Source organism: Peromyscus eremicus, chromosome 9, assembly GCF_949786415.1.
Source record: "Peromyscus eremicus chromosome 9, PerEre_H2_v1, whole genome shotgun sequence".
Lineage (NCBI taxonomy): Eukaryota > Metazoa > Chordata > Mammalia > Rodentia > Cricetidae > Peromyscus > Peromyscus eremicus.
In genome coordinates, this window is record NC_081425.1 from 81,448,034 (window position 1) to 81,461,818 (window position 13,785).

The following is a 13,785-nucleotide window of genomic DNA, read 5'->3' on the forward strand; positions in this document are numbered from 1 at the left end:
TTGTGCAAACCCCTGTGTCATACGGTGGTTTATTAGCATCTTCTTTACATTAGTTTCCCAAGCACAGCAGGGCAAGAATAGATTTTAGCTCACAGGTCCAGGTAATAGTCCATTTTGGGGGATATGAAGGCAGGAACTCAGTCACATCACATCCACTGTCAAGAGCGGAGAGATGGAAATGCAGCCATGCTGCCTGCTTGTCTCTGCATATGCTCCAGCTTCTTCACTGTGACACAGTTCAGGTCCCAGCGATGAAGTGGTTCTGCACACTTTAGGGTGAGACCTCCATCTGATTAACAATCTATAAATCTCCAATAGATGTGCTCAAAGCCAACTTAATCTACAGAATTCCTCATTGAGGCTCTCTCTTCCCAGGTGACACTAGTTTGAGTAAGCATCAGAATAATTAAAAACTAACACTCACACTGCCTCAGCATCATTGTTAGGCTTCGTGGCTATAGGTAACATGAAAAAGAAAATTTTAAATGAGCTAGCAACATTGAACAACCTCAGTAGACATTTCAGCCATTTGGTGTCCTTCCTACAAACCCAAATAACTCTGATTTCTATTTCTCTTGCTTGCTTTGTATCCATTTTCTGTAAGCCCCTAGTGATTCACCGAGCTATTCCAAAGACCTGATTCTAGAAGAACTAAAGATACACCACAGTGCTTCACAGGTAAAAATCACTTGACCTGTTACTAAGTCTTGTGGAAGAAAGACATCAAATGAAAAACCACTGTTCCTGGTTGTAGACCAACAAGGTAGATATCCAGGGTGTTCGGGATCTTCCTGCCTCCTCCAGACTGATCAGAGCCTTCCCAAATCCTGTATTGAGGTGATCTTGTCCCCTGTGTAGACAAAGATAATATTGCTGGTCAGAGGAGCAGGGTTATTACTCCAGAGGGGCAGAGCAAGGTAAAATATGCAAGGGGTCAGTTCCTTGCTGAGCAGAATGTCAGCTACTGTTTTCTCAGGTCCAGACAGGAAGAGGTAGGTCTCCTTCTATCAGGAAAATTATTTCTTAAAGTCTTCTCAATGATGAAATGTTCACCTGGTATCTCCTGAAATGAATTAGCCTCAGTGAGAGCTCTGCAAAATCCTTTGATATAGGCCTTCCAAGTGAGGTCTAGAATAGTGTTCATGACTGTGAGTAGTATTCAGATTTAATAAAGTAGTGCACTCTACCAGTCCTGGTCCCTTGCTTGGGTATTAATCATTTCATCCATCTCTTGGTTAGTATCTGGTAATTTTTGCTGTAATCGTAGTAATTTTACTAATCATAGAGGCCATATTTGAGACCTCTTTTTATATTCCAGTATCCATTCTTGGCACTGGGTATAAAAGCTCACAAACAATCCTTAGCATGGCAAAACAAGGTCATATTGCCTCTAATTATAGTTGTGCCTTTTATCCCTCTTATCGAAAAATAGATTTTGCATTGAGAAGGTTAGAGTTAACATGTTATACAGTCGGGAAATAAAACAGCATCATTCTTAATTCAGTAATATAAGTGACCTTGTTTTCACCCCAAAATCTGAGTGATCAGAAAAATCTTGATGTCTCTTGCTCCAAGTTAAAGATAGGTTTACTCTCCATCTTACATTCATGGGTTTGTTGTCTACATTCAGTTGTTTCATTATTAGGTGGTCTCAGGGATGCTATCCTGGTCAGATTGAAAGCCATCTAGGACTTCATGAATTTCCTGGAAAAATGTAAACATATCATAGCCTCAAGGTTAGATTTGATAAGGTTTTATATCTTTTTGACTTAACATATTCTTTAGGCTGTGTCTACTCTAAGGCAAAATGCTATAAGAGAAGCAGAAAAGGATTATCTTTTATAGTGGAAAAATTAATGGTTAACTTGGATAAATGTAATATTGTGTGCAGATTTACCTAGGTTCCTAAATATTGCCCTTTTATTTTTGAAACTTGCCATTTAATTATTTGACGGTGTTTGACAATAGCTGGATCTTGTGGATAGTAAGGGATTTTAGTAACATGATTAATATTCCATAAAGTATAAAATTCTTGAAGGTTTTGGCTAGTATAAGCAAGACCATTTCCAGTTTTAAGTTGTAATGGGAATCCTAGAAAGGACACCCATAAAGAGCTATTTGACAAAGTCAAGTTTTAGATTAGACACAACTGTATTTTTGTGGAGGTACCAGTGGCCCATGCTAAACATGGGTTGTGCTCTGCAACTGACTAGCTAGAGAGAGGCATCATGCATGCCTGTAGTGAGCCTATTCTGAGCATAGACATCTAGATACTTGATGGCTGAGAAAGAATAATTTTAGATGAAAACTGCCAAATACTCTAACTTCTACTGATTGCTTTTTTGTTTAACCCATTTTGGCCTCCAAGGGAATTAGAGCAACATGCAATTATTTTTTCTTGTTGGACACTACATTTAGATTATCTAGTATAAAACCCTTTTTTAATATTCATTCTTATTTTTAAACCCACCTAAGCCTGTTTACGTTGTTTTAACTTCTTGTGATATACAAAAATATAAATTTGAAAGAATTAAGTTTTACTAATCGCATATACAAGGATATGAGTGGTATCCTGGCTTTCAATTTCTGAAAGACATACAATTAAAATGTCTCCATTGTTTATGTTAAAGACAAGACAAAATTTCTTTTGCTAGCACTGTGCACATTGGATGCGTTCATTACTGGACCAGGCATAAGCAGGGAAATCCCCTACAGTCTCAGTAACAGACAACTCATGGCACTAAGGCTTTGGTTAAGCCTCCTGCCAGCAACCTGAGTCAAGGCTGCTTCTAGCTTTTCTCCTAGGCAAGCTCTTTGTTCTGTGTTCTCTGGAGAAAAATGAGTGAGCAGTTCACTATTACTGTCTTGTTTTAATAGAATAAACTTATTACTTGTTTATTTACCTAATTACAAAGCAAGTTCCTTGAAATAAAGAAATAGTGAGAAGTTCCACTGAAACACAGCATGAGGGTTATTTCTTTCAGTGTAAAGTCTTTTAGCAAGGTAAACTGTGTGTGTAGTCAAACTTCATTCATTTTTAATCATTGCTTTTGGCCTAACCTTGAAAATATGAACAGCATTCTAACTGAAGCTTTTCCCTGTAAAATAAAATAGATTTGTAATTAGTATGACTACAAGCATAGTTTTAGAACACTTTAAAGAATTTTATTATTTATATGGGAATCATCATTAACTTGTATGACCTAATTGTGTTTAACAGTTTACAAAGAGTTGAAAGATTTTTGTATGATTAGGATTTTACAATTTTTATCCCTGTTGAGTTTGAGTTTTAAAAATTTGGATTGAAGATTTAACTTAAGATCCTTTAGCCTCAAATATAAAACTTAAATAAATACAGTTCATAGAACTGAATTTTATTTTATTTTTTTACTCTTTTGGGGTGTACCATTATAGAATATCACAGTTTCTTATATGACTCAGTTTATGCAGAGAGATTAAAGCTGAACAAATTTGGGAAAGACAAAGAGGCTAGATGTATTATCTTCAAGTGCATTTCTGATAGCCTAAATAGACCTTAGGTATTTAAGAGCCTTATTTATCAAATATACCAAATTTATCAGTCACATATTTGTTTCTTATTTAAATTTTTCCAGAATCCTGGTGTTCAACAGTTAGCAAATACATAAGTGGTTAGACATACATCTTTTGAGTCAGATTCTTCTATCCTGAGTAGATTTATATTTCCTTAGGGATATCTCATGATATTACATTCCATCTTTCTCCAAAATATTTTGAGGAACTGTGATTGCCTATTTAGTCTATAAAGGAGATATAATAATAACCAAAGGGGACAGTAGGAATAATAACTTTTATACATGCTGCCTATGTATAGATTTTTAAAGTGATAACCTTTTGTTACAAGTTTTCAGCTCATTTTTGTTATACATTTTACAAATTTTAACCATGCCCCAGGAATTTATAAATCCAAAGTTAAATAAACTATATGTCTTAAGATACTATTTTTTTGAGGTAGGGGGCAAAGAAATTAAGAGATAAAATGTGTTAGAGTACAAGGTAGATAGAGCTCAGAGATTTTCATCTCTTCATTACACATTTTTAAAATCTATAACACTTTGTAACAATTCTTTTCTATCAGGTTAAGTCAGTTTCCATTTTTAGTATAACTCTATCCTTCATGTGCAAATATATACATGAAGTGAGTTAAAAATAACTTATGACTGAGCAATGTCTGATAAAAACTGATGGAATATAGTAAGGTTTTACTGTTGAGCTGTAGAGTCAGGGGAAGGTACTATCCATTTTGAGTGTGAAGAATTTGTGTATAAAATATATGCTCCTGGTTTTTTGAAGAACAATACGTAAAATCACTAAGAGCAAACTCTATAGGATTTTTAGATGTAATTTTGTGTCATACCCATTTGAGTATTTTCAAAAACTCTTAAAAGTTGATGTACTGGGTAGTGATTATCTATAGATCCTGTGTAATGCAATCTGCCAGTGGTCATCAATTTATTTATTTATTTGTTTGTTTGTTTGTTTGTTTGTTTGTTTTTCAAGACAGGGTTTCCCTGTGTAGCTTTACATCTTTCTTGGAACTCACTTGGTATCCCAGGCTGGCCTCGAACTCACAGAGATCAGCCAGCCTCTCACTTCCCGAGTGCTGGGATTAAAGGCATGCGCCACTACTGCCTGTCATAAATTAAATCAAATAAGTTGCATATTATCTACTAGCAGTAATTTCTGTAGGCTCCAGACCAGGAAATTGTTTTAAAAGTGTCCTTTCCATTAAAAGTAAGTCTATCATTTCTTGATAATAAGGAGATGCAGGTACTTTTGGAGAATCATACCTCACATCAATGTCTATAATACTGTTACCTTCTGGATATATATTTTCAGTAGGAGATGAACACTCACTTTCTTTCCCACATGGAAGTACTGAGGCATTTCCAAGAAATCAGAGAGAAATCTCTGGCTATAGAATAAAAGGGTGCTGAAAGATTTCTCTTGAGTCCCAGGAGAGATTCCTAGAATGGGAAATCTGACTTCTGGCGAGTTATGAAGACATCTGATTAGCAGGGAGGCAATGTCAGTTCCCCATGACATCAGGGGGTCTCATGCCAAGACATTCTATTGTATCCTGGAGACCTTAGAATGTCATCTGTGTTGTAGCAACACCAACTGCCTTTGGACAGTTGGTTCAGTGCCCTTACAGTTCAGCCATGAACATGTTGGCACGACTCAGGAGCCTATTGGGTAGAGAGAATGGAGATGGAAGAGAGACCAGAGAGAGGCAGACACATCAGGCTCCTTGTAAAAGATCAAGAAAGAAATGGTCCAGAAGATGGTACAGTAAGTTCTGGGCAGGAAATTGGGATCTTCCTGCAGGACATGGGGTTGAGCAGAATCTTCCAGTGATGGTACACAGGAGGTAGGAGTCTCTGGGAACCAACAGGACTTTCTTGCTTGTCAATGCTCCTGAAATTCAAGGATTCCAGAAGAGTAATTTGTCTGTCTCAGAAGTCAGGAGCAAGTAAGACCAAAGCTGTTGTGCTGGGAGCTCTTGACTTTCCATCCTACAAGAGGGCAGGGGTTGAGAGGGGAGAAAAGAGCCAGTATTAGGGTAGGAGGTGTTGTGCCCTGCAAAAGGCAGGTCATCAATGTACTTCAACCTCAGTGGCTTAATTTATTCACTGCCCACCAGCCCTGTGTATCCGCTGTTATCACTGTGGAGTCTTGTTGAGGATGGTGACCATGTTCTGCCCCTGTGTGGCTTCTCCATTTTTGCCATGTACCTAGAGTGACCTGTCAGGATAGTTATGCATCTTTAATGACCTGAGTGCTTGTGGACTGTGTCAATTTTATCTTGGCTTTAAAGCCAAGACTAGTGAACCCTTCAGCCAAGTTGAATTCAGAGTCTAGGGCTGTTAATAAGCCTGAGGAAGCTCTCTCCTTAGTTACCTGAAGCATGTGCTAAAGGAGCAGAGGAAGTCAGCTGGCTGAGACACCTATCTCAGAGAGATGGGAGACCAGAGATGCCCATCAGGGGCATCTCGATCCAGGGCAAAATTCTTTGGGGTGTCACTGAATTGCTTGCTTACATACTTTCTCAAACACCTTCTTAGGTCTCAGGGTGACCTGTTCATGTCTTGTCACAATGCAAGTTCACTTGTGTTCATCTACCCACAGGGGCCTCCAAGGAGCCACCACCCACTCCAACCCACCTTACAAAGAGGCAAGTGAAGCAGAAGGTGGAGAGTCTGACCACTCAGCTTCGGGAGATGACCACCCAACGGAATGATCTGAGAGATCGGCTCATCTTAGTAACCGAAGGATCCTTGGACAACAGGTATTTACTATTTCAAAATCCATGATGACTGTCTCGGTTCCACAATTTCACCCTTAGTTTATTTTGTCTAAGAAATGGGCTTCTGGGAGGTTGGGTGTCCCTTTGCCCAACACCATTTCTCTAAATGCTTCCCTGAAGCAAAACCTGACACATGGGCAGGAGTGAGATGGGGACATAGACTGTTCTGCTTCCTCCAAATGAAAACCACAGCCTGTGGCCTGAATCACATAACTCAGGGATTGAAGTGTGTGAGTTCCCAGCATGCATTTGGAGAGATCCTGTCACTTGGTGGTTAGTGTGAAAATGCTGTGATTTTTTTTTTTTTTTTACTTGCCTGGCAAGACATTGTGTGCTGGTTGCTTCTAGTAGTGTTGTGGCTGAGTCACGACACCCCCCTCATCAAGATCACCACAGAGCCAATAACCAATGCAAAACACACAAGGATTTATGGATAACAAAGAAACCCAGGCTTAGTCCATTTCCAATGCACTGGCTAGCCTGGTGAAGGAGGACAGACCTGAGATCTCAGGGTGAGGGGTTTTTAAAGAGAAAAACCCCAAGCATGGTGGTACAAGCCTTAGTGTCATATGATTGGGTGAGGGTGTGTAACCTTTGAATTTACTGGTTGAGGGTTACAGTTATCATTTGGAGGCAGCTTGGACAAGTCCCAGGCTTTGTCCTTGAGCTGCCATGGGGGATGGCTGGCCTTGCATGTACTGACTGTGGGGGCTGACTCAGTGGCTCAGGCTCTGTCCTTGAGCTGCCATGGAGGCTGGCTGGCCTCACACGTTCACATTGACCCATGCACATAGCTCTAAGTTGGTGAGGGTCCCAGACATTAAACACTGGCTGAACTTTGAGCAGTCAGAGTATGTGCAGAAAGGGAGCTACTGCAAGGACTATGTCTTTTATTTATAGCCCTTCCAGAGACTGCTTGTTCAAGTCTCAGGAAACTGAAATTGAGGCCTGATCTCTGAGAGAAGACTGAGCAGCCTGTTATGGCATCTGCTAGGTCCTTTCAGTAGCAGCTGGAGAGGCCTGGTTCCACATCTTAATATATGGCAACCAGGCCTGTTACCGATGTCTGCTGCTCTTGGTCCTCTCTGAGATGACACAATCGCATGTATTAATTTGGCATCTCAATGAGAGCATTCTATCACCTTTCCCTGTCTCAGTTTCTCTCTCTGACTCTCTCTCTTTCTGTCTCCCCGTCTCTCCTTCTCCTCCATTTTTTCTGTATCTATGTGTTTGTGTGTTTGTGCATATGTGTCCCTCTTCACCCTGCAATCAAGGATCTATGGTTGAGCATGAAGTGTTGCTTCTCTCAGTATCTAGGTGTTGTCTACATGGTGTACTGGGAGGCCCATTTTGAGCAGCATAGCACTTTGCCAGTGTGTTCACCTTGGTGCCAACTAGGAATGCCCTGGGGAAATTTATGAAGCTGTCTTAATATTGAGTCCCATCCTCAGAAATGTTCATGATGTGATTTTAGCCGCCATGTCAATATAAGCACCCTGGAATGAGTATCTCTTATTTGAAGACAGCAGAAACATCACATTTTCTGGTGGGCTCAGACCTGTGATAGACTCATGGGAACTCCATAGCAAGCTAGCTGTGCAGGACTCTTGAGGGAGCTCATTCAGTCCCAGCTGCATCCCTCTTAACACCCTGCCTCTGCAGGCCTGGGACCAGAAAAGCAAATGTCATAAGCAGCCACCAGTCCCAGTACATAGGAGCCAGGCTGTGGCATCTCATTAAATCCAGTAATATAGAACACACACTGAATTTATGTGATCCTTGAGGCCTGTATTCATGGAATTCTTTGCTTCTGGGTCCAGGCCCTACCACAGGCCAAATCCTTTCTATGAATGTCTCAAGATGGAACATCAGCAGGTCATGTCAGACCTGCAGAATTTTGAGAATGAGAATATGGAGGCCTCACAGAAGCTCAGTGAGCTGACTAAGGAGAATGTCTTCCTTTGGTAAGTGCTTGTCTTGGTAGGGACCCCAACTGTTGTACAATGGCCAACTCTGATTTTCTTTGTCTCTGGACTGCAGGGTCTGCAGATCTGCTTCTAATTTTTCTGCTTCTTAGCCAAGATCATTAGCAAACAGCCTTTGGACTGAGGCCTCTTTACTCTGTTTTGCTGAGGGTTAAAGAAACTGTTAGTTCCTCTAGCACCATATTGTCATACTCAGTAGACTCCATATCAGTGGTTATCAACCTTCCTAATGCTGTGACACTTCAATACATTCCTTCATTGTTTTGATGACCCCAAACCATAAAATTATATTGTAGTGATGTCTTAAATTTATTGTGCTACTGTTATGAATTTTAATGTAAATGTCTACACAGGACATCTAATAAATGTCCCTTGTGAAAAGCTCCTTAGATCCCAAAGGGTTCACACCCCACATTCTGAGAACCACTGGTTAGGTAGAAGAGCAATTGGCATCACCAGAGGGTTGTCAGGCAGGGGCTGACTGCTATGGGATCTGTGCACACTCTGGGTCTCCTACTTCCCCAAGTGTACTTGCACGTTACCTGCTGGTGTTTCCTCATGACAGTGAACTGATTAGGACAGATGGGGTACTCCTCTTGTTTATGGAAGTGCATGAATTTCTGTTATTTTGGAGGGTTTTCAGAAATAGTTTGATTCTTGCAGGAAATAACTGTTTTCTGCTTTTGGCCTTGAGTGCCACTCTCATTACTGTTGAAGGTGCTTGTTTACATCTTCCTGTGAACCTGGGATAGGGTTGGGTTGTTGAGGCATGGAGTCTTGAGTAACCAGAGGCAGCTGGCAAAGTTTTACTATTTGGACTGTGTTTCCAGTGATCTGGAGAGCCGGCTCCTGATGGAGCAGAGTCAGCAGATGAAGAAGTTGGACATGCTGAGGCTAGAGAAGGAGAAATTACTGGAGGAATGGGTCCTGCTGAAGCACCACTTGGGTGAATTGAAAGTGCTCTGTAAGGACCAAGAAGAGACCAGTGACCTCCAGAACCAGCAACAGCAGGTAGGGACAAATAGCTGGGTCACAGTTAGGTCTAACACCATTTACTTATGTAATCTTACCCAGTCTACCCATCCAGACACCTGTGCTTTATCTCATCACTCTCCTCATCCATACACCCATCTATCCACCCACTTCATGACTTAAAATTGTTCGTTCTGTGTCTGTGCATTAGTATTTCTGGGAAGTGAGCGTCCTCTGAGAATCTAGGTCATTGGCATGCAATTCCTGATGCTCTGCTTGAAGCTGTAGTCAAAGGGAGGAAACAGGTCAATCACTCATCACACAGCTACCTGTCATTGTGATGGGAGGATTGCTATACACAGACTTGAGTTCAAGAGTAAAAAATTCTCTAACCACCTCCACACAGACTGACCAAGCCGAGTATGCTCCCCTAGGCCGTTTTAGTTCCCAAGGATGGAAAGCTGAGTTTTGGGACTTTTCCTAAAAGTTGGTGTGCTTATTCTAAAGATAACTGCTCCTCTATCACTTGGTCGTTTTCATCTCACCCCTTTTCTATCTCTCTCTGTCTCTCTGTGGTGTGTGTGTGTGTGTGTGTGTGTGTGTGTGTGTGTGTGTGTGTGTGTGTAACAGAGGCATGTGGGAGTGCAGTGCATATTGCGTGTGGATGACAGCTAGAGGAGACCACTGGGGTTCTCTCTTTGTCAGTCTCTGTCTAATGAACTTGAAGCAGGCTTTCTCATGTCCCCAGGAGCTTAAAATTTGGTGAGACTGACTGACCAGCAAGCTCTTGGGATCCTCTGTGTGTGCTTGCACTTTTGTGAAATGTATTAACTATACTATACTCAACCATCCACTAAGGACACAATCTTGTAATGAACAGGAGCAGCAAAGAATGGAGGAGAGACTTCAGAGCTTGCTGAAGCAGAGGGAGCTGGTCACACAGCAAATACACTTGGCAAAAAAGCTGCAGCATCATTTGACTGTCTCCCAGATGAGGTAGGAACCCAGGCTGACATTTGAGTATGGATCCAATTGGATCCCCTATGCTAGGGCTCTCGATCCTTTGTGGGCTTTTGCTTATCAGCAAGACTCCCCACTCCAAGCAGGGGCAGACCTACTCAGAACTCAGAGTATCATGCTGGTCCCATCAACAAGAACGTCTGTCCAGCAAACAGTATGTTTGATACTCCTTGTGTCTGTAGACTTGTGTCCCATCTCTCACTTCTGATCTCTCTGGTATGTACTCAGCAGGCTTTCCTTGAACTCACATTGCTTTACCTGCTTATGCCTCCCAAGTGGTGGGATTTAAAGGTGTATCTCACCATATCTGATATCACATATTTATTTAGGAATATCACCTGTAGGGCTGAGATTCGTACACTTGTCACTATTTGGTGTAACACTGAGTGTCTTCATTGTTTGAGCATTTCCCATGTAAAGTGTACTGGGGATATAATAAGTTTAGTCATTGGCAGGATGAACCCAGGCAGATGTCTCTGCTGAGGATTGTTCAGAACCTTCACAGAGTGTTGTGTAACAGCCTCCTCTAGAGTACCAGGATGTAGATTCCTAACTGTAGGCCTAAGGATAACACAGCTGTTTTTGTTTATTGCCAGAGACCATGCAGTGACAATATTCTCAGACACATGACTCAAGAAATGCTCCTCTAGCATGATAGGCTCCATCTTGCATATTACCTGGGTGTAAGGGGCCTTCTAAGCAGGAGGCCTGATCATTTCACATGACCTTATTCAGCTGTCTAGTTTGCAAAGTTGTATTAAGTCTATGTATCATAATGAGATGGTCTTTTCAAAATTATTTTTTATTCATTTTACATACTAACCACAGATCCCCCTTTCTTCCCTCCTCCCACTCTCCACACGACTTCTCTTCCCTGACCCTTCATCCCCTCCTCCAACAAGGTAAGTTCTCCCATGGTGGGACAGCTAAGCCTGGTACATTCTGTTGAGGCAGGACCAAGCCCCTCCCCGTTTTATCAAGCAAGAGCAAGGTGTTCAACCTTAGGTAATGGGATCCAGAAAGATGGCTCATGCACCAGGATAGATAGATCCTGATCGCACTTCCAGGGGCCCCTCAAACAGACCTAGCTATATGAGGGTCTCCCATATGCAGAAGGTCTAGTCCAGTCTCATGCAGGTTCTGCAGCTGTCAGTCTAAATTTCCTGAGTTCCTTTGAACTTGGTTCAGTTGTTTCTGTAGATTTCCCCATCAAGATCTTTAAGACGCTTGCTCATGTAGTCCCTCTAAAAAAAGAATAGAAGGAACACAACTTGAAATTTTAGGTTTTCTCTATCAACCTGTGACAGCATTATACAATATGTAGAGAAAAATAAATAATATCAATTAAAATCAGGAATGATGACAGGTGTGTGTGATGGCGCACATCTTTAATTCAAGCCCTTTGGGAGCACAGGCAGGAAATCTGTGGACTCTTGTAGCTATCCTAGAACATGTATCAAGTGAGCCAGAGATGCATATTATAACTCTGCCTAGAAAGAAATAAACAGAAATTGGACAAGGAAAAAAAATGAGGTGGTTTATTAGAAACTCATCATGAACAGTCTGTGTATCTCCACTGTGCTGTTATGTATGACTTTAATATCGTATTCCTTTTGTTTAAATGATGTATTTAGACTGTAGTAAAAAGTCCTGTTCTTTCTCATAGAGCACAGTACATACAGTACTCATATCAACATCTGATACTTGTTAAGGGCAGAAAATAATTCAAGGCCCAGCTATTCTGTGACACTTACTCCTTAGGTGTACATACAATGACTGCTGCCAAAGATCAATGTTGACTGTCCAGCTCAATTGAGTTCTTGTGATATCACTGAATGACAGGTGACATGGTGGATCCCCACCAGGACTCTGCCCTTACGAACTTCCTCCTCTAGGTCAGAAAATCTCCAACATGAGCTTGAACAATCCACAGCTCAGGATGAGAGCCTCCTGCCGACAGAGCTGCTGCAGCAGGAGCACTAAGTGACATAAGCAAGTGAGCCATCATGACATCCCATCCCCAGCAACATGGCATTTGTGGGGTGGAGTTCTTCCTTGATTCTGGTTTCCTATGTGTGAATAAGCCCTGAATTTGTCTAACCAGAAACCCAGCAAGGCTGTTTTTAGATCTGATTGCCTTTTCTTCTCTCACAGCACCCTTTATGAGAACTGAGGAGGCTGGAGGAATCCATTGTCAACTAGAAACCCTGACATTCTCCACTCTATGATCAAGGCCTCCTCAGAGGAAGACATGTACTACTAGTTGTCAAATCACCAGTGAGGCAAATATCATCTGCCCTGCTGTGGTCCATCCATAATCTGATCCATGTGTCTGTTGACTCACCAGTTATGGAGTAAAGAAACCATCAACAAGATTATTGAGTTTCAAAAAAAACCACCAAGAATTATGCAGAAAAAGCTGACATCTACCAGCAAGTGTTCCCTGTGAGAGCCACAACAACATGGAGAGAGAATATGTTTCTGCTCGTAGTTACTCTGAAAGTTTATTGCTACAAATTTTTATGAGCTGACTGAGTCCTCAGCCCTTCATATGTGGAGGGAGATACGTCAACAGAGACTGTGTTGTTGTAATGCTGCTATCCAGACAGACCACACAAAGGAAGCATCATATTCTCACTCCAGTCCAGTGCTGGACCTACTCAATTTCATGCACATGTGATGGTGAAGTGAATTGTTCTGAGAAATGATTTAAGAAGGATGCCACCATGAGCTTTTATGTCTTGAATAGCAGATGCTCCCCATGTTCTTTTTCGTCTTGAATCGGCACACAGACACATTTTAGCTGACAGAATCATATAGTGGCCAACATAGCATAAGATCAACTTTGGCAATGGCCTAACCTAAGAGCCCCAAAGTGGCATGACTACACTCTTGAAAAGGTTATTTCAATTCAGGGTTGTCTTCCAACTTGTGTCCAAAGCCAGCCACAGAGTGTAGGACAGTGCACTAAATCTGCACGATGAGAATGCTTCTTAGTGTAAATAGTTTTGGTTTGTTTTTGGGTTTGCATGAATTTATGTTGTGTTCTTTGTTTTGTTTTGCTGGTTTGTTATTTTTTGGTTCTTTGTTCTTTCTTTGATTTTATATATTGCTAAGTCTATACACTGGATATACCAAGTGCCCCTTTTAAGCCCCTATTCAGTCAAATCTCTCTAATTTCACAAATAAAAAAGTAATTTCCAACTCTTCATTCTTGTTTTTCTTTTATTTTATTTTACAATATAATTTAATTCTATCATATCAGCCACGGATTCCCTTGTTCTCCCCCTCCTGCCCCTCCCATCTTCCCCCCAGTCCACCCCCCATTCCCATCTCCTCCAGGGCAAAGACTCCCAGAGGATTGAGATCAACCTGGTAGACTCAGTCCAGACAGGTCCAGTCCCCTCCTCCCAGGCTGAGCCAAGCGTCCCTGCATAAGCCCCAGGTTTAGGAGATCCCAGC

The 13,785-nt window shown here is 41.4% G+C and overlaps 1 protein-coding gene and 2 long non-coding RNA genes across 3 annotated transcripts in view; 1 reads left to right on the top strand and 2 right to left on the bottom strand.

Annotated features, from left to right (window-relative positions):
• Window positions 1-5,551, bottom strand: LOC131919570 (uncharacterized). The gene is made up of 2 exons (XR_009381292.1): window positions 4,897-5,551; window positions 1-850 (listed from the first exon to the last, which is right to left on the bottom strand). It is a non-coding gene; the product is annotated as an uncharacterized LOC131919570 (long non-coding RNA).
• On the top strand, window positions 5,130-13,534 carry LOC131919567 (disks large homolog 5-like). Its single transcript, XM_059273867.1, has 6 exons — window positions 5,130-5,331; window positions 6,169-6,328; window positions 8,167-8,310; window positions 9,162-9,342; window positions 10,184-10,299; window positions 12,219-13,534. The coding sequence occupies exons 1-6, from the start codon at window positions 5,202-5,204 to the stop codon at window positions 12,304-12,306; spliced, it is 819 nt and encodes a 272-aa protein (XP_059129850.1). The 5' UTR covers window positions 5,130-5,201; the 3' UTR covers window positions 12,307-13,534.
• LOC131919571 (uncharacterized) overlaps window positions 11,207-13,785 on the bottom strand; it is a 13,226-nt gene continuing 10,647 nt past the window's right edge. The window contains exon 3 of the long non-coding RNA XR_009381293.1: window positions 11,207-11,567. This is a non-coding gene — a long non-coding RNA (uncharacterized LOC131919571). The remainder of the gene's footprint in view (window positions 11,568-13,785) is intronic.

Coding starts and splice junctions, on each gene's coding strand:
- LOC131919567 (XM_059273867.1), top strand. CDS start 5,202: ATGAACATGTTGGCACGACTCAGGAGCCTATTGGGTAGAGAGAATGGA. Junction 8,311..9,161: donor AAGGAGAATGTCTTCCTTTG/GTAAGTGCTTGT, acceptor CTGTGTTTCCAG/TGATCTGGAGAGCCGGCTCC. Junction 9,343..10,183: donor TCCAGAACCAGCAACAGCAG/GTAGGGACAAAT, acceptor TGTAATGAACAG/GAGCAGCAAAGAATGGAGGA.